The sequence below is a fragment of the Meleagris gallopavo genome, chromosome 1 (assembly GCF_000146605.3).
Source record: "Meleagris gallopavo isolate NT-WF06-2002-E0010 breed Aviagen turkey brand Nicholas breeding stock chromosome 1, Turkey_5.1, whole genome shotgun sequence".
In the NCBI taxonomy this organism is placed as follows: domain Eukaryota; kingdom Metazoa; phylum Chordata; class Aves; order Galliformes; family Phasianidae; genus Meleagris; species Meleagris gallopavo.
Window position 1 is genome coordinate 32,522,288 of NC_015011.2, and position 25,088 is coordinate 32,547,375.

The window sequence follows — 25,088 nt, forward strand, 5'->3', positions numbered from 1 at the left end:
TCCTTTATCCATTAGTTCTTAGCTACAAAAAGTTTCCAGAACTTTCCAAAGAAAGACTTTCCAGCATTTTCAACATGAATTCTTAATAGCAAATCTTTTTTCTAGCCCAAATCCCCAAATGAAACAAAGACATGTTAGCATAGCAGTTACAAGCCTTTGAAAATAAGGACTTGAATAGGAAGTCTTAGGTACTCTAATATCATACAATAAACCCCATCCCGTCTATAGTTACATTACTAACAGAATAGCACTACAGTTATAAAAAACTAAGTTAAAATGTATTTGGAGGTGGATATGTTCTGTGAAGTCTCGTGATTTCTCTCCCAGCTGTGTAACGTGGTGGAATTAACATGACAAGGCAGTCTGCCAGTGCGAAGGTGCAGCAAAGGCCATCTGTGCAAGAGGTTTGCTGGATGCCATGGTATCTTTTTCCTGTGTTGAAATGAATTAATACTCAGGAGTGGTCATAGGCTCTACTGTGGTAGATAAAGGGGTATATGTAAATATTTGCTACCTTCTTTTAAACAAAATCTCTCCTGAATAGGGAATCAGAGTAAGTTTTCTTCTTTGTTAATACAGAAGGATTTAGGTCAGTTACAATTTTGTAAAAATCTCTGGAACAACCTTGCAGTTGGAATAGCATGAAAAAAGTGTTTTTTTAAAAGCTGAGTCCCTAACTGGTCTAACAGAGATTTTATTATGTGATTGTACTAGCAAAGGACATTATAATGCATGAAAATAAGAATGGAAAGCAAGCTTAGTTCCTGTTTCAGACTTCCATATGTTGAGTCTATTTTAGACCCATTGTTCCTTTTCTTTTTTTTTATTGTTAGAACTTGTTTTCTTGTCATTCATTGCTGTAGTCTAAGCGCCTGCTTCACCACATTAGCTCAGTTAAAATTTGTACTCAAGCCTAAATTCTCTGCTTGTTCTCACTGCCTACCTATATTCTCTCTGGGTAAGCTCTGTGGTGTGCCAGCTGCCTCATCAGGCAGAAGAACACAGATACATACTTGGTTATTATGAAATAACTGCGAATGCTGCCTCTGTAGGCAGTATGAATGTAAACCTCTTGAGCTATGGGTGTGGTGCCTAAGGCTGTGTTTATATTTACAACAAAGTTAGTACAGACTTAGCCACTGAGAGCTATAAAAATAACAATTTCATGACAATAGTTCCACTGGGAGGTGTTTGATAAATTTGAGCTATTCAAAAATGTGAAGGTTTGTACTAGGATGTTTTAAAGCATAAACTTCTAAAAGTAAAGTACCATATCAGTTTTTACAGGAAACAACAATCAGCCAAGTGTTTTGTTTTAGGGCTTGTGTGTGCTTCATTGTTGTCCGACCATTACTTTTTTATTTATAGCTCTCTTTACTTAAGGATGTAAACAAGTGCACTCAATGCTGTAAATATTACTCTATTTTATAAGCACCTCTTAAAGATACTTTCAGCATCCTTGGTTCCACGCTTGCTGTGCTGTTTTTGCATTTTTCAACTGCTTAGATAAAAGATATATGCTGTCAGTCAGAAATATAAATTTATTTGAAAATCAGTTCTAGTTAGGTGACTTTTCAAAATAAAATGACAGACGACCTACTACCCTCTTCTTTTTTTAGTATCAGGTAATTTTAAGAGCTGAAAAAATCATCAATAGACTGAATAGAAAATGCTTCTATTTGTAAAATAAAATGTTTACAAAAGTTTCATAAAATACGAAGAATAAGAACCTACTGATGCACAAACTTTAAATAAGTAGTAGTTATTGCTTTTGTTTACCAGTACAAGAAAAAGTGGCATCTTAAGAAGCACTGATCCTGGATCAGCAATAAGAACAATAATGAAAATCTAGCAAACTAGAAGGAATAGCAAAGTTACTTTGTCATTGTAGATGTAAGTCTTCTGGCAGTAATGACAATATTGAAGATGTGTACAGAAATTACTTCTGCATGAGACTTATGTAGGGATTTGTGGATGTTCTTTTTCCCTTTCTAATCCAAGTAGTGTTATACAGAATAATTTCTTACATATACAATCTTGCATTAACCTATTAAAATTTAGTGCAAGGACTTTGGTGCAGCAGCATGTCAGCTGAAACTGTTCTACAGTATGTCGAGTATGTTGGATCAGCAATTAAAGTCACAGTGTTCTGCCACACAGGGGAATATCTAGCATCAAACCATCTTTTTTTTAGGTCAGCATAGTCTTGGACTCAAACACCAGAGAAAGAATGTAGCTTTTTAGAAGGAGCAGTATTCCATTATATTTATAATGTTGGTTAAGCTTTTGGGGCATTAGGGCATGTGTTTTCTAAGTTGCAGGAAGCTGAGGAAAAGAGAAAGGCCGTTTAATGGAGTGCTCTGGTGCAGCACTGCATGAAGGTGCCCTAGGCCTTAGGGTGATCTGGAGATGGTGATGCCTGCAGGCCTTGTTGTCTTACTCCCTCTCTCAGCTGAGGACCGGAGATATTCACTAGCCCCTTGAATATCATAGCTCATGACACAGCCCCGGCATGGAGGCTGCAATCACAGCTTCTGAACTGTTGGTACCTTGAATTAGTTTGGCCACGACTTGTCATGAATGGTCTTTAGTGAATGGAAAGATAATTTGATTCCTCCCCAGAGAAAAATGACAGTACAAGATCAAGGATTTTTTGTGGAGCAATAAGTAAACTGTTTCTTTGCTGTTTGCTTTGGGAGGAGGGACGTGGGGAGGAAGAGCAAGTCTTAAAATGACAGAAGATAATTGGAATAGCTTCACAGAATTTTTGTATCTGGCTTTGAAAATAGATGCTCTGCCTTTTCCTTGGGGTTTATATTGCAACAGGAAATCATTACACTGTGACAACATGATATTTCACTGACATCTTCTAAGGGCACCCTTCCTAAGTGTTTCCAATTTTAACACAAGGCTATGTGTTTCAGCTATGCCAAAATGATATAATTCTGATTTTATTTATGTTTCTTTCTGTAAGTCATAATTTTAACTACTTACAGAAACTTTATATGAATTACTTCTGAGATTTAAATGCTCTTTAAAGTAGATCTTTTAACAGATGTGGCTGGGACCAACAGTCAAGAATTATATGACCCACAAATATGTTATATCAAAGCAAAGTTTGTAAAGAAAAGATACCTTTTAGTAGACAAAATCAGTTAGCTTTGTTTACTAACATATATATTGCCAAGTATCCTTATAACTTTAATAAAATAACAAAACTTAATATTCTTAAGCTGTTAGAACTATACTTTGTCTTTTATGCAGCGTTACTCTTGTGTAGTTCAGTTCCTGCATGGTACTGTGATAATAATTCTGAATATTTATTAAATAATATTGATTAATTGTTAATTAATATTGATAGTATTGTTAAAGCTTTAGCATTGTGGTGCTGCAGCAAAATCATTTGTGAGCTAAAAAATAGTAGTCCTTATAAGCAGCCAATATAGCAAAGAGGCAGACTTGGGGATTTTTATGTAGGAGCTTGTTGTAATTTTATGTGCTCAAGCACGAGATAAATATCAAGCTTTTGTTTTTTCTTTTGATATAGGCTATATGTGTGGGCTCAGAAAATATGCAGATAATGTATCCTGCAATCTTTGATCAGCTGTTGGCCTTTGTAGAATTTTCATGCAAGCCTCCACAGTATGGACAGCTGGAAACAAAGCACATTGCAAATGCAAAGTATAATCAGGTAATTTATTACAAGTCTCACCCGTTTCATCTGGCTGCTAAACACGATTCAGCTTCAGATATTCTTTAGCAGGATGCATTTATTCTATCTGTAAAAACTGTGCTGTGCATGTTGTGTAATAAGTTAATTTATTAGTTTTTACATGCTTTTATCTTCTTTTGCTACCTTTGAATTCTATTTGTTTTTGTTCATGTATTTTGTATTTCTCCGTGTCAAAAAATTATTCTCTGGACACCAGACATAATGAATATGTCTGAATTTGTCCAGAGAATTCATCTAAAATATCTGCTCCTATATTTGACACTAAATTAAATAGAAAAACACCATATTTCTGAATGGAAAAATTCCTTCAAGCTGCAAATTTTTGCACTGCATGTGCTGTAGAGAAATAGGACATGCTCAATAGTATATATATATTTTAAATCTGTGTACTCTGCTGTTCACTAAGCATGAGCATCTGATTCAGTGTAATCTAAGAGGTAACTGTTATCTATGTATTAATTCTTCTTATTCTATTTGTCCTGCAACACAATGGAATCACACTAGATACAACTTTTTGCACCGGTGAGTTAAATTTCCTTACAGATTGTCCTAATGTAGTTGTCTTGCCTAGACTGCAACATTTCTCCAATTTAAATGTACTTTACTTCAGTGTAGAGTACATTTTCATAGTCAGACCACATTGTATTTGCAGTTTTGTTGCTTGGACCATATTCTTACCAAAACTTGCATGCATTAAACTGAGAGTTCAATGCAAAGCATTCAATTTCTGTTCCTTAACTAATACAGTTCAGTAATTTACTGTCTTTTTCCTAGGCGGAATGGGTAGCATTGAATTATGTACCATTTGCTGAGAGATCATTGGAAGTGGTTGTGGACTTGTACCAAAAAACAGCTTGCCATAAAGCTGTTGTAAATGAGAAAGTTCTTCAGAACATTATTAAGGTAAAGGATTATCCAGCTTATGCTCTGAATTAATGGAGTTTTATTTTGAGATACTGTTGATAAACAGTTTCTGGGAAGCTTAAAGCTTCAGTAAAGAATACAACGGATCGTCTATGAAGATTAGCAGCAGGTCATTTCTTGTGATGCTGCAGTCGTTATTGCTTAAGGTGCATGCATTGCTCTTTAGCTGCATGATATAATAATCAGTAATTCAGTTAAGACAAAAATCAACAAATGTGTTAGGCCAAAAACCAGAAATCTTTGAAAATACTATGTGCCAGAGTCTGAAAAGCAGGCCTCTTGGTAAATACAACAGAAGACTGAAGACAAAACTGGCACGCATATTTTTGTGAAGGTGTGCTTTAGTCATTATTTTGGTCTGTTTTTAATGGCTTTACGTGTCATTGACACAGCTATAAAATGTTATGGATGCACAGATGTGCCTTCAAGGTGAAAGTGCCAAACCCGTAATTGTTTGACCTTGTTTTTAGCAAATAAGTTTGGCAAATAATGGAAGTCGTAGTAAATGTCTTGTGAATAATATATCAGACCCAAGCATGTTTGTAATGACCCGGTTGTATGCAGATTGTTCCTATACAGAAATTTAGAAACACTAAAGTATTTAAAATAGTTACATGGTATTATTTGGAATTTGTTGTGAACTAAATGTTTATATTTCAAAATTATTACAATTGATTTCCACTTCTGATTTAAATGGATAGATGAAACTAATATAAAATGCTGCTTTTTTTGATGGTTCACAGTTGTCAATAATGTGCTGTACTTCAGTAAGTGAAAACACTTCATTTGTCTGAAGCTCGTGTTTATATTAGAATTAGACTTCACTTCCATGAGCAAAAGCATCAGAAGAAAATATTCTGTTTATCTCCAGGGTTAGATCCTAGCTCTGATTACAAACTCATTCCCAAAATTTATTACAATTAACCCTCTCTTGAGAGTGAGTTCTCCCTTTGTTTTCCTTAAATCAGAAACTTTACTGAAGGTATCAGGGGCACATATGTAATACCCAAATTCAGTTAATATGTATTTGAAATATAAATTAAAGAATTAGTTATCCAAGATAACTTGGTATCAGCCCCTAGTTAGTTCACTGTCAGTTGACCGACGATGCTAGAAGGGGTGAATAAACTGCATGTAGTACATAAACTTAGTTTAAACATGTTAATGAGTTTCTTTTATAGCTACTGAAGCTCTTTCTATCTAAATTTGCTGTGTTTTTGTCTGCTATACATTTGAGTTGTGTAGCAGCCTTTTTCCTTAGAATTTCAGTAGTTCTTTTTGCTTTTAAACTTCCTGTGGTTTAACAGTCAACAGTGACCAGATATCTTGCAGTGGTCACATGCACAGTTCAACTTCTGTGTTTTGGGAAAAGTTTAAATTCAGTATGGCTTTTTTTTTTTCTCTCTTTTCAAACTTTCGAAGCCCTTGGGAGAACTTTCTAGATATAGAACTAAACTTCAGAATACACTTATATGACCTGTTGGATGTTGGGTAAGCCTATTTGCCAGGATTCCCAGAAAGCTGGATGGTAATAAAGAAAAAGAGAATTAGTGAGTAGAATCGTGGTGTAATTGGTAATTGGATCAGATCTGGTTTCTGACTTTGTGTTTGTTAGCAGACCCGTGCTTTAGCCAGCTGATATAGGGTAAATAGTCTTTATATTTTAGAAAGAAAATGTAGAGATGTGTACTATCATCTATTTAAATGTCTGCTGAGATCTGCAGAAATCAATCTTATCCTTAGATTTGTCTGAGCAACTGTACATTTAGTTTGATCTTTCATTTTGCAGACGCTGAGAATACCACTTAGTCTGAAATACTCCTGTCCTTCTGAAAGCACATGGAAGCTCGCTGTTTCCTCTCTTCTCAAAGTACTTTCTATTGGACTACCAGTTGCAAGGCAGCATGCATCTTCTGGAAAATTTGACAGCATGTGGCCAGAGTTAGCCAACACATTTGAAGACTTTTTATTCACTAAAAGGTAAACACAATTTCCTTTTTTAAAAAATAAATAAATCAAAAATACTTGTAAGTAATTTATTCACGAATGTAGTCATTTCTGCCAATAGAGTTCAATAAAAACAGCCTTATTCTTAGTTATTTGATATCTGAAGATGACTCTAATGAATGAAGGAAAAGAGGTAACCAATTTATCTAGTTTTAAAAAGTATACTTCCAGTAAGTAGTAGACAAAAGTTCATTGAATAAATGAAATGTCAAAGCAAGAAAAAGCTAGCTGAGCTCTGAATGCAAGGCATAGCCTTTTTGATGAGGTCAAGAAATTATGGACTCCCAAGGATTGGGTTCTGATAAAGAGTTACTGATATATACTCAGTTAGATCAGAACTGCAGCATTATTTTTTTTTCCAGTTAAGATGAAAACAATTAGCTATATTTATAGTACTTTGTGAAAAGTTTAGCAGACAGACTGACAGATGTATATGCTTAATCTTTTAAGAGTGACACTGTAGCCGTGGGCGTGTTGAGAAAAATTAGAAAAGGAAAATGATAATGGTCAGAGATTAGACCTATAAGCTTGTTGAACAAGAAGGAACATATCATTGGGAAGTCTCCAGAAAATGGTCAGAGAATTATTTTTGCCCCTTTACAGTGGGTAGAAATGCATTTCAGTATAGCAAAGGCTATCAAAGGTAAAAAACATCAAGCAGCCCTTTTACTGTAGGTAAGGTTAGGTATTGTAGAGTACTGCATAGAAGGGGTAAGGAATTTTCATCTTTTGTGAACATTTGTGGATGAACAGCTTTCAGCAGTAGCTGAGTATATCTAATTGTGTCACAGATTAAAGGGCAATGTGGAATATGAAAAAATTAATTCCCTGATTTTTTTATGTTGATTTCAGTCATAAATTAATCTTTCTTTTTAATAGAAAACAGCAGGGTTCTTCTGTACCTAATACTAATATTCAGTGTATATTTGTGTGTGCATACTTTGCAAACACACAGGAGTCAGCAACCAAACACAGCTGTATTTACTAGTGATGAATAAATAGCAGCTTGCCCAAAACAGATGAAAATGAGATACCAATGAAACTTAATTTTAGACGAATATCTGTTAGTAAAAATGTTTATAATGAGTGACTTTGGAATTCCACCAGTAGGATTATAATGTAATTGTATGAAAATCCTTTCTTTCATCTTTGAATTTACTCGAAAGAAATGATACTAGATAGAAAGACCAGAAAATCAAAAAAGGTTATCAGGATTGCAGAAAAGGCACTTAAGTTGTCAATGTTTTGTTGCTTCACTGTTTCTTAAATGTATAATAATCTTTGCAGTATCTTCTTTGGTTTTGTTTTTGGCTACAGTTAGTATTTCAGCTTCCATTCCAACAGTCCAAGTCAGCTATAATCAATACCATTGTGAGGTTTAGAAAATCATAATGAAGATTTTTCAGGTTATGTGTATCTTCACTTGTATTCCTGAAGAAACTTCTTACTACCTGCTGTAAATTAATTATTCCTAAATATCTGTGGAAAAGATGAAATACATTAATTTTGCATGTTTTTAACTGATCCAGATTGGCCACGGTTCAGTTTTGGCTATTAACCATTCAGAAGTCCAGAGAAGTAAGACTGTCAGAGATCTGCAGTGTAGATCTCTATACACATCTCAAATGTGCAATTTCTTTTTCTTAACAATAACTGATTTATACTTTTCTTGAAAGTTGTTCTAACCGTAGAAATTCCATATTAACATGTTGCTTGCTAAAAACAATAACTGTTGGAGTTAATTAATAGCTTTTGCCAGCTGTCATGCATGGGAGAATATTCTCTGGAAGTAAAGGAGGCATTACTTCTGTGAATATTTATGATACCCAAAAATTTCTCTGTCTTTTTTTAACTATGACTTTCTCTCTTAAGAGACCAGAGTGTATTCTGTGCTTTTAGATACAAGCTGCATATATAAAGGGATATAAGGGACCAGCATTTTAATCAGAATTGAAGATTTTGTCAGATGTTGCATGAAACTTTTTGGCTCTCTAGCTTAGAAGCTTTAAAGTTCAAAAGAATTTAAAGTATTATAAATAGGCTGGTGGTTCATGGAACCACGTGGATAACAGCAGGATAATTTCCTAGTTATCTGGTCTTCTGCTGTTAAAGGCCAGTATCATTACTCCTTCCAGGGTTTTGTCAGTAGATGTTTTATGTTTGTTTGTTTTCCCAGGCTTCACTCAAAACTGTAAATATCTTCCTTCTGAACATGCCCTTCAGAACCTTGTGCTTCAGAGCTCACTGCTTCTGAGGTGGTTCTAAATAAGAAATGTCTGCATCTCTGTAAACCTTGAAAATCCCTTACTGTAGTCACAGAATCATAGAATCACAAAATTGCTTGAGTTAGAAGGGACCTTAAAGCCCAGCCAGTTCCAACCCCCTACCATGGATGGGGCTGCTACCCACCAGCTCAGGTGGCCCCATCCAACCTGGCCTTGAACACGCGCAGGGGTGGGGCACCCACAGCTTCTCTGGGCAGACTGTACCAGGGCCTCACTGTCCTCTAAGTGAGAACAAATAGTCAGTTCTGTTAGTAATACCATGTAACTGATTTGGCTGATTTTTCCTTCTACCTTTGTTCATTTTTGTATGCATATCGTCCAAGCCTCTACTGGGCTGAGGAACCAGAAATTTTCCTAGAGTAGAGATAAGTAGTTATTTCAATTTCACTGGTGTTCTGAATTTCTAACAAACATTTTAAACATTTTTTTCTGACCTCATAATTCTTCTAATCACTGTGGTCCTAGAAATTACATCTGTAGAACTCCTAATATTGTTTCTACCAGTGAAATTGAGTTGGTGTTGGTGAGAGTCACTATGGTAATAACCCTTTAAAAAAAAAATCTCTGAACCTCTGTGTTTAAAACAGCGAGCATCCTCTGCATGCTCTTTCAAGCAGGAATAGGTTTGCAAACTAGCTGTGGAGCCGAATGACATGAGATACACACTGATGCTTGAAATGTACAAAGACAGCAGAAATGGCCTTCGGAGCTTTGCACAAGAGATTTCAAATATAGCCAAAAGAGCCCAGGTAAATGGAAAAGGAAAAAGTTATTGCTATAGTGAATTAACAGCTTCCAAACAAAAAGCTTCAGCTTTTTTGTTTTTGTTTTAGGTTTTGTTGTTATTATTATTACTTCTTTAAGCAAGCTACAGCTGAGAAGGCTTGATAATCTTGATTTTTATTATAAATCAAAATGACATTTAAAAATACATTTCACGTAACTCAATTTATACAAAATTGTCTTCTAGTAAGAGGCTGGTCTGTTTATTATTTAATATCATACTTCTTTCCCAGAGGCTTTCACGGAAGCATGTCAAGCCATTATATAAAATAAAATTCAACAAACATGCGTATATATAATTTACTAGAGCAGAAGTCTGTGCTTACATGAGGGAATTAAATCAATACTTTCCAAAAAGATGCTTCAGAGCAGAGTGCCGCTGTGCACAGCAGGACTCTCTGTGGCTGTTAGCTCTTTGTTGTTAGGTTTTAAAGACCTCCCTAGACACTGGGCAGCAGCTGGGAGCTCTTTACCTGGAAAATCCTGCACAGAGCTACAGTGTGCATTACACTGCCTCTTATCTGCACTGGCTCATAACCCTTCCCATATAGTTTGGCTGTACTGAATCAAACAAGCAAAGCCTTTACCCATAGATGTTTTGTTTGGGCATCTTACAGAAATCTATTTACCTGGGAGTCCTTTGCTACATGAACAAGAATATAGCATCATCTGTGACCTACATGGTAGGTCAGATATAGATGACTGAGCAGAAGGGTCATAAAACCTCTTTAAAGTAAACCTCAGCTCAGAAAGTCAGTCATTCATAAACAAGGAAGTGTCAGAATGAAAACTTTCCATGTAATTCAACATGACCTGCATACGAATGCATTGTAATTGTTCATATTTCTATTTAAAGGGTTTCTATATAAAGGGTTTGTATCCTTATCTTTTTCATGTTAGAGAATGTATAGAACGAACAGCTACTTAATATTTTATTCTTTGCTACGACATGTAACACCAAATTTGCTGACAGCTAACACACGAACCAATAAAAAAATACAATATAATCTCTTTGAGACAGGGAAGTATCTTTATTTTCAAACAGGAACATGCCATCACACTTGTCAAAACTGAAAATTAGCAGTGGATGTGCAGATTCAAATCCAGGTGTCTCATGCTAAGTACCCAAAAGAGAGGAAAAAGAAGAACGCTACCTAGTAAAAATCTATTTGACTCAGCATCATACAGGAACAGTGGGAAGAAAAAAAAGCTGTTGGCCGAACAAACCACATTGGAATGAGATTTAGAAGGCTCCAGCCTTTCACTTCCTGAAAATCAAAGTGGGATGGAGGAGAAAGGCTTGGATGAGTACCCCTATGTGGAAAGGGCTGGCACAGATCCATGGTCATATATCTGGCAGCTGCCTTTCTAGTGAGCACATGCCTGGCTCAGAACTGCTCACTGCATGCGTCTGCTGTTTCTTGGGGAGACATGGGGGTGGAGAAAAAACTGGGAGTTTTGAGGAGAGAGTTTGGAAATGAGCCAAAGGATGCTGGTCTGCTTGCTGCTGCCGTACTTCACCAATTCCTCAGCTTACAGAACAGCTTGGCTCTTTGTTCAGCCCAGAGCACTCCTTACATCTGCCCATGCTGCAGTAAATCAGGCGGGAACTGTGGCAGATTGGCCAAATAATTTTCCTGCCTTTTCAGTAGTGACTGTCCTGTGTACTTTTCCAGAGCAAATTAGGCACTATCTAATGTAAGACCCATCGCAAGATACAAACATACACAACAGCAAGTTGAAGCACCAGGCGCCATCTTAATTCAAATGTTTCAAACAGTGCCTTTCAAATGGTCACACTTCCAAGCTGTTCCTCAATTTGAAGATATTAAAGTATTATTTAAAGAGACAAAACGTAAAATTATGGGAAAAGGAGAGGACTTAACAAATGGAGTTATATACACTTTTTACAGCTCTTTACCTCTGATTTTTGTTGTTAATGCAGCGATTTATTCTGTTAGCTCTAATAAAGTTATCTTCCATGCAGATCAGACATTACAGAAACACTAAATGTACAATCCTGTGAGTTTTGTAGTAGTTTTTTAAATTTCAAAGGGACATGGGCATGAGGATTTTCATTTCTTCTTATGTCAGAAAAATAAGAATGGAATAACTGGGTCAGAGTAGATACCTACACTTCTGTGTGCTGTTTCTGATAGATTACTAGGGTATCTAATGAAGAGTGCAGCATAATCACATAGTTACATTTTCATGATATGCTTTATGTCTTATTGACGAACTAGCCTCAGTAACTCAGCAAGCAGTAGCATAATCCAGCAAAGGAAAGGAAATTTGAGTCTACTTAGCAGGTATTCCAGTAAGGAAAAAGAATGACTTATTAAATGAGAGAGAACTTCGCCAGAAAAAACTTAGTGAATGATAACTAGCATAAAATTCCCTGTCAAATGATACAAGATTTCCGAAGTTGCAAGCAGGCAAGGTAGGATCTTATAAAGCATGCAGTAACATTCATGGTTGAATTACTTCTGGGCATTTTATCTGTAAGCAGATTTTTGTACACAATGGAAGAATTACAGAGAGTTCTGAAATTCTTCAAAATTATTTTTTATAAAATGAATTTCTCTCTTCCTAGAATTCTTTAAGAAGGAGAACAAGTATCAGTTATCAACAAAAGAGACAGAGTAATGTCCCATTAATGAGAAGTTTCATTAACACAAAAGAAAATACAAAATTAAGTTGCTAAATAAATAGTTGCTAAAAATTTTTAAAATCTCAAAGAAAATTATGCATAGTGAGAAAAAGGAAAAAGAAAATAAAAAATACCTCTGATACCTAAATGAGATCTTCACAGATGCATGTGAGCAATTATTGTGACTTCTGCATATTTTAGGACAGAAGAGATTATTTTGACATACATGTGAAAAACGGTGTTGCAAGTCCATAGTTGCCATATCTCTTCATTTTCGTATTTTACTGCAGTTTTCCTTTGAACCATTTTTATCATCATTATTCAAAGATTTTATTCTAAAATGTTAATAGTTTTTATATAACTGTGCCAACTTGATGCATGTGAAACTTTAATGCATTTTCCCATACTTAGCTCCTTACACATTTTGTGAATTTAGAAATATAATGTATTCTCTTTATTTTTAGTGCACCTCCTGATAATCTCTCAATTCAAGAATTTCAGAAGAATGAGAGTATTGATGTTGAGGTAAGAAGACTATAGTAAACGTATAATATTGTCAAACACATAAGATAGTGGCATTCACAGGTTGCATTCAGTTTTCAAATAATTTTTGGAAAAGTTGCCCGTTATTATTTTTCTGAGATGTTTTTTTCCTTTTGAAAAGGAGACAAGTTCAGAGGCTCAAAACTTGACTGCTTCCAGGTTTTGCAAAGGATAGGAAGGTGCATGCCAAAAACTTGTCCTCTTGAGTTCAAACCAGTATTGAGCAGAAAAAACAGAATGTCCTTCTGCTTCTAATCCATTATCTGATTCTTACTTATTATGTTATTGCCAAGCAATTACGTAGGTAATTGTAAACCAAAGGAGGCTGATGACTGAACCTGAAGTGAATGTTCTCTTTGTTGAGAGGTGGCATTCATTGTTGCAATCTAGGTGTGTTCTCAATACTAAATAAAAATGTGCATAAATGGTGAAATGATGATTTGTGTGGTGCAGAGACCGTTGTAATTGTAAGGAAAATCATGCGTGGTTGGATAACACCAAAGAAAAATGAGAGGAGATGATACTTGGAATGAAGAGGGACTGATTCTGTGGACTAATCCAGGACAAAGAGATGTGGCAGACCAGGGATTAGGTGTACAATGGAAAGGAAGTTGCAGAGAAATATGGCAATATCTGTGTGATCAGTCTCCTGTCATCTCTGTAGCTAGGACGTGAAGATTTCTGGGCAAACAAAGCAAGAGCAGTTCTATCTGCAGTGAGCAGAAGTATGAGATCTAATGCATTAATTTACAGAGATCTACACCCACTTTATTCCTGAGTGAATGCACCAAGACCAAGGACAGAAAAAACATTTCAGCTTGTTTAGTTAGCTGACATGTTCTGTTTTGCTGATGTCACTTTGTAAGCATGTGATATATGTGTTGATGTGATAGTAAGAATATTCAACAGGGTGGAGGAGGAGGGAGATTCCTATTGTCAAATCTTCTCTTTTCAAAACTGTAAATTTGACTGGAAGAATATGCATCAAATGTCAGTAGAAATCTGAGTGGTAACTGCTTCAGAAACTCAAAAGTAAGAGGAAAAATCAGTTTGTTAATCTCTTAAACACAGTTCCAAAATTTTTAGATGTATTTGCAAATTTTTAAAGCAGCTTTGGAAGATTTTGTAAATTTCCATTAGGCATGTCTCTTTGTTTAATGTTTCTTTTGCCTTCTACCAGAATTGCATTGTCACTCTTCAGAAAACCAATATAAACATATTTAATTTATTTTAGGTGGTGCAGCTTATTAGTACGGAGATTCTGCCATATGCTAATTTTATTCCTAAGGAATTTGTTGGCCAAATAATGACTATGCTCAATAAAGGCTCAATACACTCTCAGTCATCTTCATTTACAGGTATAGTAGCTGAATGGCAAAAGGTACAGAAAAATGTGTTTATATCTACTAGACAGTACCAGAAATGTTGGCAGTACTTATTCTGATAAAGACCTGAAATTCCACTACTTATATATTTACTTTAAACTGTATTGTCTCATGAAAGTTTCACATTTTTTTTTATTACTACTATTTCCTTATTTTTTTGTCACTGTCATGTATAATATTGTATTTGTGTTTCTACAGATTTTTTTTGAACTTTCTAATAGTTTATTTTCCTTTATGCCAGTTGCAATACTTGACAGTGATTTCAGACAGTTGTAAGGCATGCATGATATCCAGTACTTAAAAATTAAATGACCTTAGCATAACTGTATGCTGTAGCTAACCAGACATTAACACAAAAGCATTTCTCTTTATAGTAGCAAATATTAGTACTGGTGGTGTAAGACTGGGGATGTTCCTGTCACTTTTTTTTCTTTTGTTTTTGTTATGTAATTTGATGTACTTTGTTATTGAAGCAGCATTAAGTAGGTGCTTCATTAGTGAATGTGCTGAATATTCTTTTATTTTTGAACTGTTGTGAATATCACACAGTCAACCCTTCCTTAGAACGTGTTCTTAATATTTGTCCATATCACTGTTAATATTTTTTTAATATTACAGGACTGATAACCTTTTTGCAAAATATAATTAACTGATTGAAATGCAACATCTGATATTCTGGCATGCACAGTGCTCAATTAATTATGCTGTTTTACTTTGACAGAAGCGGAAATAGATATTCGATTGAGAGAGGAGTTTTCTAAGGTGTGTTTTGAAACACTGCTCCAGTTTTCATTCAGTAATAAAGTCACAACTCCTCAGGAAGGCTACATCTCTAGGATGGCACTTTCTGTGCTCTTGAAAAGGTCACAGGATGTATTACATCGCTACATAGAAGACGAGAGGTTGAGTGGCAAATGTCCTCTTCCACGGTATGTGCAATGCCCTTAGGAAATAAAGGGTATTACCAGTACCTTTTGAGAAGGCTGCATTCAGAATACGTCTGTTGTGTGTTAGAAGTGTTTGTGTGCATGGGTGTGTGTAAGGGATGTATGCAATTTAAAGCTTGAGAAGTATATGAAAAATGCTTCAAATAAAAAATCATACCAAATTTCTGTTGAACAGAAAGAGCTTTAAAAAAATAGTGGTCACACTCAATGCTGTTACACTGAAAAGAGGAGTATAATTCAGTAATAAATATTATCAGTTGTTGAAAGAATGTTTCTGGTATCTCTAACATAATACTTCCGAAATCTAATTTCCCTTTATTCCTAGCAGAGCTAGTTTCTAAACTGAGAGGTAGAGAGTCTTCTTGACAATAAGACAAAATATATAAACAGCAATATTGTGAATCATTACTCAAGTAATTGTTCCTGAAACAGAAAATTGCCCTGAGAACAAGGAAATTCTTTCACAAATGGGGACTTACTTAGATTTCAGTTAACCTCAACTGAAATGTTTTTGGAGTTTTTGATTGTGACTGATGAAACTGATTCTTTCCATTTTACGGCTAATCATGTACATGAATATTTTCAGATTGAGACACATACTCTATCACTGTCTCTAATATGGAATTGAAAGCCATCCTAGCTGGCAGTAGCTATAATGGTGGAAAAGTTAAAGACAAATAATAACCTTGGTTTCTTAATGTCCTTTTTTTGGTAGGCAGCTGTTTCCATTACATTTTTTTTAATGTTATATAAGTTTCACAGAAAATTTATAATCTTGAGACAAAAATGGGTTGCTGACTATTTGCATCTTCTCTTTGTAGGCAACAAGTAACAGAAATCATATTTGTTTTAAAAGCTGTCAGTACTCTCATAGACTCGCTTAAAAAAACTCAGCCTGAAAATGGTAAGTTATTGTTAAATTACAGTTCTAAATGAGATAAAACTTTATCTGCCACAAAGATGTATTTATTCTTTCCGGTAGTGCTTTTCACACAAAAAGTATAATCTGTAAGATTCAGTATTGTATGAATATATAGGTGGCATGTAGAAAAAAACATTTTCCAGTATACCTAACAATGTAAGGTTCTAAGATACATTTAAAAATACAAAACTTTATTTTCTGCTGTCTTGTGTTAGATAGATCTTGGTATCTTTTAAAAACAAAACTTCCATAAAGTGTTAACAGAATTCTTAAATTGAAGCATATGTGTAGCTGCTAGTTTTACTGTATCTTCTTTTTTTTCATTATAGCTTTTTTAGGTTGCTGTGGATCTGGTTCACATAGGTGCGCTCCCAGTAAAACTGGTGTTCAAATTAAATGCATGAGCAGGCTGTTAAACACTTATATGTGAAATCTTGCTTCCCCTCACTTTCTGCTACAGTACCTCCTGTCCCCATAATGAGAAACAAATGAGAAACATTTCTTTGCTCACTGATACTAAGTCGTGATATGAATGCTTGACAGATGTATTTAAAGGACTGACTGAAACTGGTGGCCATGACTTTATTTATGTGAACATGTTCTGTTCCTCCTGTAAGCTGCACTTTCTGTATGCAGAGGGTTCCCACCAAAAATCTTGGGAGATACTAAATCAACTTATGCTAAGTAGATAATGTTTTTGTCTGTACTGATGGGTTGTTTCCCTTCTTCTGTAGTTCCAGATATATTGAAGCTCATTATTATGCATACTATTAGTATCATCATACTGCTTAATACCTTGTTAAACTAGCTGCATTGTACTCTGCACCTCTGACAGATTTGCATATATATCACTTCCCTCTACCTTCCCTGCTTTTGATATTAAGAGAAAGGGAAAAAAACTTGTAAATCCTGAAACAAAGTAGACCTCCCAGAAGAACATAGGTGGGTCTTCTGAAAGATGCCATGTTTTGCAGCATCAGTGAGCAGGGAGGTGTTGTTTCCTAGGCTGACAGTAAGAGGCTGAGGACAGAACTATGCAAGAGTACATAAAGCCTTCTAGCATACCCCAAAGGCAGCTAAAGCATTACTTTGCTGGGGCTTTCTTTTGAAGGGGTAGAGTAGCCAGCCTAGCTGCACTGTTGCCCATAACCTTCTTACTAAAATGAGCCATCAGTGTGTGGCAGTGACGCCAAAACTGCTGCATACTTTCTTATGAAGAGGGCTACCAGACACATTAGAGAACCACTTTACTCCTACTTCTCCTACTTTTAAATCATTTTATTTTTGTAATAAAATCATAAACGTTTGAAATCAAAGTTTTGTGCTCTCTTGAAATCAAAGTTAAAGCAGATAAACAAGGCATTGATATAATAAATAAAATTCATATACTATGTTTATTTTCACTTGTTGTACTAACAGATATTACCATGTGTTTGTGCCCTGGTCCAGAGTTTCTCCCTCTGCTTTTTATAGTTCTGATAATCTGGAAATAATTTGAAATTAATAGACAGTCTTATTACTGATGTTTCCAGAAGTAAAATGTGTGCCCAATTCTGCTTTCTATCAGTAGCTGAGAAAAGCTAATAGAAAAATGTGTATGCGTTATAGACTTAACAGAAGTAGTATCTTCAGATGCTCTTCATCCAAGAAAATACAGTGAGTGAGTCACGTGTAGAAACAAAAGTACACAATGCCATTTTGTGGATATGTCATCTGGCTTCCAACTGCTTCTTCAAAAGTGTGGCTCTTCTGCAAATCCTACATCATACCTGAGGGCCGTGTAGAGATGTCTAGGTGTCCCAGTAGCACGGCATACCTGTGTTTGGGGATATGGATGTCTCCTTAACTTATTTATTTATTTAATAAAATGCTGTAAGAATTTTGAACAGTACTAAGTGATCTAATCTGTTCTTTTCTTCATTGCAGTTGATGCTAACACATGGGCACAAGTTATTGCCTTGTACCCGACTTTAGTAGAATGTATCACCTGCTCCTCATCAGAAGTGTGCTCTGCTCTGAAAGAGGCATTAGTTCCCTTTAAGGACTTCATGCATCCACCAGCATCCAAGGTACAGAACGGAGAATCTTGACCCCATAAAACTTTTTTTTTTTTTTTAATTTTTTGTAAGGAAAAAGAGTATCCAAAAATGTTTGTTCCCAGGTGAAGTTTCTCTGAGAAAATCTCTTGTGCAAGTACTTGGCAACCAATGCTGACTGCCTTTTAACTGTACTAACAAGAGCTCAGTAATTCATGAATACAAGCTATATCTCAAAGGTTCCAGAGTGAGTAGCAGTGCAAACCTTTAATAATTTTAACTGAGTAGTTGGAATCATTTATAATCTAATGTACTTGCTACAGTATCTTGAAGTGGTGATTGAAAAGTGGGCTTATGTACAGCTTGTTGTGTATGTGTTAATGATGTAATTAAAAATATTTCAATTCAGTCAGATTTATTAGGCTGGTGTTTTGCACCCTTTTTTTGAAGTACGAATTGTACTAAAATTTTATGCAAGATGGTACTGTAACATTCCATATATCTGTAACCAGCCTTTGTAAACAAAGGGAACTGAAATACTTGTGTGTATAATAAATGGTACAGTTCTGTATAAAATAGTTGCATTTATTATTTAAATTCTTTTTTAAATATTGATAATGTTAAATGCTTGAAAAAGTATTTATTATAAGCTGTATGCTTGCATTTTTCTTATACTTTGCCTTCTAAATTGCCAGATATGCTTGTTCATATCTGATCATGTTATTAGTTTTTTTGCTTAATTGAATGTATCTTCTCTTGTGGCCATTGGACATCTAAATGAAGAGGTCATATGACAAGATTGCAGCAAGCAGGCAGTAGCCTGCTGATCTCAAACATCACTGTCGTTGACCTGGAATAGGTTTGAATATGCAGAAATCCACTGTAGCACTTCAACACTACCATACCTCACTTCATAATATATTTCTTTTGAAATGTTTGTTATACTCAACTCTGTTCATTTTTGTAGTTGCAGCCTTGCTTTAGAAAATACATACTTAAGGGTCATTAGTCTTTTTTGACCTTACTTGCAGGTATCGTAGTCTTTGAATCATGACCCAAGAAAGGGGATTGCAAATATCTGAAACACTTGGCTGTAATACTTTGTTCAGTAATTTTAAGTGCTTTGTTTTGTAATGTCTTTTAAATCCAAATTGTTCTAACCTTTTAATTATAAACTCTCTGATATAAAACCATGAGAAGTGTATTTTTGAAGATAGCTACTCGTTTAGAAGTTCAGTAAAATTTTCATTAAGTAAATGTGAATTTTCTTTCAATTTCACATAATACACAATTGAAGCAAAACACTTCTACTAGTATTGTTTATAAAATTTGTGACAGCATTTAAACTCGTACTGAAATAATGATTCATTAAATGTGTCGCCTGTGTTCATATATTTTAGCCTGTGATGTGAAAGCACAAAGGTCAAACGTTTAAAAAAAAAAGGAAAAAAAAAAAAAGGTGCCTTTCTATGTATTTCAGAGCTTTCCTTTAGGCCTTGAAGTCTTTGTAGATACTAAAAGTGATTACCGTGGTATTAGATCTGTTCGCTTTACACTTCACTGACTGAAAGGATGTTAATTGGTACTTGTGAAGCAAAAATTGTAGGAGCTTCAAGTCAAGTTGCAAGGAACTGATCAGGATTAGAAATACCCTCTGTGAATAATGTTTTCAACCACACCTTTGAACAGCTTGTTCCTCTAAAATTCCAGTTTTGTGATCCTTTCAAAAAGGATAATCAGAGAGGGAGGCTTCAAGATCTTGCACATATCTCTTCGACCAAAGTTGTGTGGAACTCAATCTTCAAATGTGAATAGTTTTTAAAGAACATGTTGTACATTAAGGAAACAAAGCCCTTCCTTTCTAGTAATAGATTTTTTTTTTTTTTGTCAAAATAGCCTGTTTGGAGAAGCAGACCTGGGTCCCAGGTACAAATAACAAAATTATCCATACAATGAAAGTGAAACCCTTGCAAATGCTCTACTACTTAGAGACAAGGCCTATTAAGTTCTCAAAAAAAGCTGGAGGTTGAGCAGAGAAAGTGTATTAATTTGCTTTAAAATCTGCTAACTTAACAAGAAATTCTGGAAAGAGGCATGCAGACCAAACTGTGGATTAGTTTGTTTATCATTAATTTCTGTCTGCTTTTTCAGTGATAACACAGATTCATCCTGTCTAATTAAGCAACCCTTCAGCTCTATTTTAAATAGGGTGTGGGGGTGTGTGAGTCTTACCTGACTTTATCATCCACAGATATTAATCTTCTAAAGGCTTTGAAATAAATTACCACTAAGGTTGCTTTGCTTCCTTTCCTCTTTATTATCAAATGAATGATATCTGTGCTATTTGAGGACGCTTTGGACATGCAAGTCGAGGTTGACAATACTCAAAATACTTTTTGTATAAATAGTTAGAGAACTGAAAACAAAAGCACTTAGTTTAGAGACGACTTCTTTTAACTGTCCGATTTTTTTCTGTGAATAAGACTTTTTCTGTTTTCTGTGCCTTGTTCAGCACTCAAATATTTCCTCCAACTTAAAGTATCCGTTTGTTTTTTTATTGTTTTTACTTTTTGCTAAATATTCCTAGAGTTTCATGTAAACAGTATCCTTGAGTATTTAAATTTCATATTCTTACATCTGTTTCGAGCAAGACAAGTTTTGTTCCTGAAAAAATGTAACTACCTATTGAGTGAGCCTTTGTCCAAGTTACTCTTTTCAACTCTATAGGGTTGCTTAGGCATGTGAAATAAAATAAATGGACGTTTTCAGGACTGAGGTCTGCATTATGTCAGTGAAATCAGCTAGAAAAGGTTGTTCAGCTGAGTGTATAGAAATATGTCAGCTGGAAGTTAGAAGAGAAACATTAACTGCCAAATGTAACCACATTATTCACTTTTTTTTCTTTTTCTCTCTAACCTTAAAAAGAAATCTGGATTGGGAATCCAGAGAGAAAATGTGAGGGTCTTCCAGGTTATTACAAGGCTCATATCAAGACTGTTGATAAAACTTGTATGTCTCAGTGCCATAAACACTGCTCCAGTGTACACAAGGATTTAACATCATATAGTAGCTCTAAGAAAGAACAGATGGCTAAAGCAGGATATTTCTTACAAGAAAGGTTATTCTTAGAAGCATCTTTGTGGACCTTTGTTTGACTCTCTCTAATATGTCCATGACTCTCTTGTGTAAGTTTTGGGAGCAAGGACACCTGTTTGTCTACATGGTATTTTGCTTAGCAGGGCAAGTGCAACTCCAACAAAAATGACTGCAGGAGTTTGTGTTAAACATAGATTTCATTTGGGGAGTAAATAATCTTCAAGTTTCACACCTACGTTTCAATAAAAAAAAGTGTGTTTTGCTATATTAATACAAGCATATTACAGTGATGTTATTGCCTTCGTGTATGCTGGAATATAGATCAGACGAGGTTCCTCATTCTTTGTAAATAAATACAATAGAACTCAACATTTATTTGTTTCTTTCAGCCTTCAGGTTTTATTCAGTGGAAACAGATAATGATGTAGGCAGGATATACAAAAAACTCTCTCAGATTTTGAATTAAACAGTAAAAAAAGTGAAATTGCATGAAAAGCAGTATTACAAGTATGCTAGAAAACAGGACTATACTGAACATCACAAGTGGGGAAATTCTCTCCCAAACAACAAGATGCAATTCATCAAGATAAATGTGAAATTCTCCACTCAAGCAGCAGTGAGTTTTCTCCATTTTATTTCGCCACCTTTATTGAATAGGAGACTGATGGTTTCCCATGTTTTGATGGTTTTCCTTAGGAAATTACTCCAATTTAAAAATGGCTGTCATTAGCACTATTGAAACTAGTTCTGAAAACATGTTTTACAGCAGTGTTTGTTAATTAAAGGAATCTCATTTGTCAATGCTATAATACTCTTATCACCTGAAGCATGTTCTTAATGTGTTAAATACAGCTACCATCTTTTTTTTTTGATCAAAAATATTGCAAAGTTGAAGCATACTCAAAGGCCCCAACTTACGCCTGTTTAATATTGTTAAGAAAGTATGTTGGTTTGTTTTTTGTTTTGTTTTAGTTTTTCAGGAAAGGTTGCCCAGAGATAAGAAAGAAGGAAAATCCCTTCTAAGTCAGATGCATGTTTAGCATGTTCAAAGTTTTATTTTTGAAGACCCTGGTCTTTAAGCTGCAATTATAATTATTGCTCTCTGTGTACAGAATACCTGCCTTAGGCTTAGAATGAGCTAAGTGACTTGGCCGTAACCAGTAATATTTTCAAAGCTGACATCTTCAAGATTGTTGAAGCTGGTGAGGATGACAGACTGTTCGGAAACCTGGCATTGCCTTCTCTGTTGTTTTCAATGTTAGTTGTTTCTTGGAACTGTTAAAGTTGTCAAGGAATTGCTTAAGTTTCTGGCTTCCTTGCCAGAGGACTCTCCTTTCTTTCCCCCATCACATCAGATCATATCAGGAAAGGGACTGAGACCCCACAAAAAATAGCACTCAAAACTGGATTGCCACCAATAGAAGACCTTTACAATGCACAGACAAAAGTCTGTTTTTGATCATCTTTCACAAGGAAGCATGGAAAGGGACAGGAATATTATGCACATAGTACTACTTGTATGTACATGTACAGAGAACCGGCTTCTGGAGTACATCAGAACTATTACTTGCAGATATGCTTACTGAACATCTGTTCATGCCTCCGGGTTTAGTGTTGCAGCATGACATGGCACTGCCTTACCTCTAAAATGATCCCTCGACTCTGTGCACAATACCGCACTGGAACAAATGAGGAAAGACGTTTACATTTCTTTTAGAGAAGTCTTATTTAAATATTTTCTCATAAAATATGAAATCAATAACCTGTGTTAAAGCCGAATGCACTATAATCTCTTAAATTTTTAAGCAGTTACGTGTTTTAAGGCCAAAGCCTTAAAAAGAATGCAGTGAACTTATGGAGTAGTATGCAGCCCTACCTTGTGAGACTGAGAAGCGAGTTTTTGAAGAACTAAAGCATGGTCTGATTGCAACTCAGTTGTACTTTATCCAGCTGAAGTCAATCAGTTCAAAATTGGAGACAGATTAGGAGCTGAAAAAGAAGAAAGCTTGCTTTTTCCTCTTCCATGCATAGGACTGATCTGTGAGGGTAAAATGCACTTTGTCTAAAAGCTGAAGGCAGTAGTAGCTACAGTTCTGTTCTCCTTTTAACACTATGTATTTCCTGAATGCATCCAGCACACCTGATAAAGATCGATGTAACAAAGAATTAGTTTGACTGCCTTTCTCCATATAATTCTACTTTGCATCCAAATAGAGCCCTGTGCTAACTAACGGGATGTTAAATAGCTGGGAAAAATGTATTTAGAACATTTTCTGGGGAAAAAAAAAAAAGAATTTAAAAAGTAAGATACTGAATTACTAATTATGTAAAATGCATTTCCTAATTGGAAAAGATGGCAATCTTAGCACAAAGGCTATTGTTTAATTGCAAGCAAACATTTAAATAATTGCTAACAAAGTAGTAATCTTTTTGGAAAGATAAATACAAGTGCAAAATAAGGCAAAAAACATAGCTCCATGCTTATTTTTATCATTAAGTCACTTTTCTGCTTTTGTTTTGTTTTGTTCTTTAAATAAGCACTTTTAGATTTTTCCCATTTGTGTTTCTTTTTCAGAACTCGTTTTTTCACCTGTACACAAACAGCAGAGTAGAACCTGCACTTGATGTACCCATTCCTTTGTAGTATTTAGCTTCCTTTGCACTGGCCTCAAATAGCAGAATTACTCTAAGTCTTACTGACTCTGCGTGAAATATCATTAAGTGCCTTTATGTAGGAATCAGGACTTGTAGAATGTTCAACTTTGAACTGTTTTCAATGTCTTTTAAACAAGCAATCCATGTAATATCAACCCTGTTGCCAACGTAGGTGCAAACTTCAAAGCAGGCAACTACAGGATCGTTATAAAGTATTTCCATCTTTGGATCTCGGGTGCAGTGTTTTGGCTGCTTTCCAGCATGACTTTGTCAACAGATTTCTTCCAAGTTGTCACTGAAGCCATGGGTTTTATGCTAGGACCAAGGTGCGTGGGTAGCTTTGTGCTGACAAACCCAAGGCTCTTCTATTTCTTTTACGTTTAGCTGCAAGCGGGGTTACTTCTGCACTCTGCATTACTGCAGAGTACCTTATCTGTGCGTTTGGCTCCTGCCCGCAATTCCTCTCGTGCATCGGTAGCGATTTTTGGCAGTTTGTTCACCAGATGTGTTGAGGGACAAAATGAACTCGAGTAAAACATCGGCGCTCCTAACATTGTGCGCTCTCGTAACTACGTTCAGTCAGTTTCTAGTACGGAGCAATCGCACTGGGGTCTATTCCCATTTAAAAACACAGATCAGTTTCAGATCTGACTCGACAAAAAAAAGCGTTCGAGCGCAGTCCCTCCCCACGGCCCTCAGCGCCCCTCCGCCCACCGCGCTGTGAAACAGCCGGGCGAGGTCCCGCCATGCCGAGCTCCCCCCGGCGGCGGTCCCAGCAAGCAGCCCCAGCGGACGGCCGGCTCTTCCCGCGTCTTTCAGGGAGCCCCGGATCGAGAGCGGGAGCTCCCCGCTCCCAGCATCCCCCGGACGAGCGTTAACTCCCCCCACCCGCGCAGTCCGGCGGGAGCCGAGGGGAGTGGCGCAGCGCTTCCCTGCCAGCAGCGGTCTTCCGCCCGCCCGCGCCATCTTGAACGCGAGCCGGGGGCAGCGGCCTCCCCTCCCTCCCCCAAGATGGCGCCGGCCGGGTGAGTGACATGTCCAGTCACGTGGGCAGCGGATGAGCCCCTCTCTCCCCCCCGCCTTAAACGATCTCTATGGTTCGGCCGGACACACAGGCGGCAG

The 25,088-nt window shown here is 36.0% G+C and overlaps 1 protein-coding gene across 2 annotated transcripts in view; it reads left to right on the forward strand.

The window, feature by feature from the left end:
• MON2 (MON2 homolog, regulator of endosome-to-Golgi trafficking) overlaps positions 1–19,607 on the forward strand; it is a 56,447-nt gene extending 36,840 nt beyond the window's left edge. The window contains exons 26-34 of one of the 2 annotated variants that reach the window (XM_010707696.3): positions 3,548–3,691; positions 4,508–4,636; positions 6,447–6,637; positions 12,847–12,907; positions 14,160–14,283; positions 15,032–15,239; positions 16,079–16,161; positions 18,106–18,248; positions 18,341–19,607. In XM_010707696.3, the coding sequence (XP_010705998.1) occupies positions 3,548–3,691; positions 4,508–4,636; positions 6,447–6,637; positions 12,847–12,907; positions 14,160–14,283; positions 15,032–15,239; positions 16,079–16,161; positions 18,106–18,248; positions 18,341–18,355 (1,098 nt within the window). In that variant the 3' untranslated portion in view covers positions 18,356–19,607. Of the gene's footprint in view, positions 1–3,547; positions 3,692–4,507; positions 4,637–6,446; positions 6,638–12,846; positions 12,908–14,159; positions 14,284–15,031; positions 15,240–16,078; positions 16,162–18,105 lie in introns of both variants that reach the window. The other variant, XM_019612957.2, reaches the window with a different exon arrangement.
• The last annotated feature ends 5,481 nt before the right edge of the window (positions 19,608–25,088 follow it).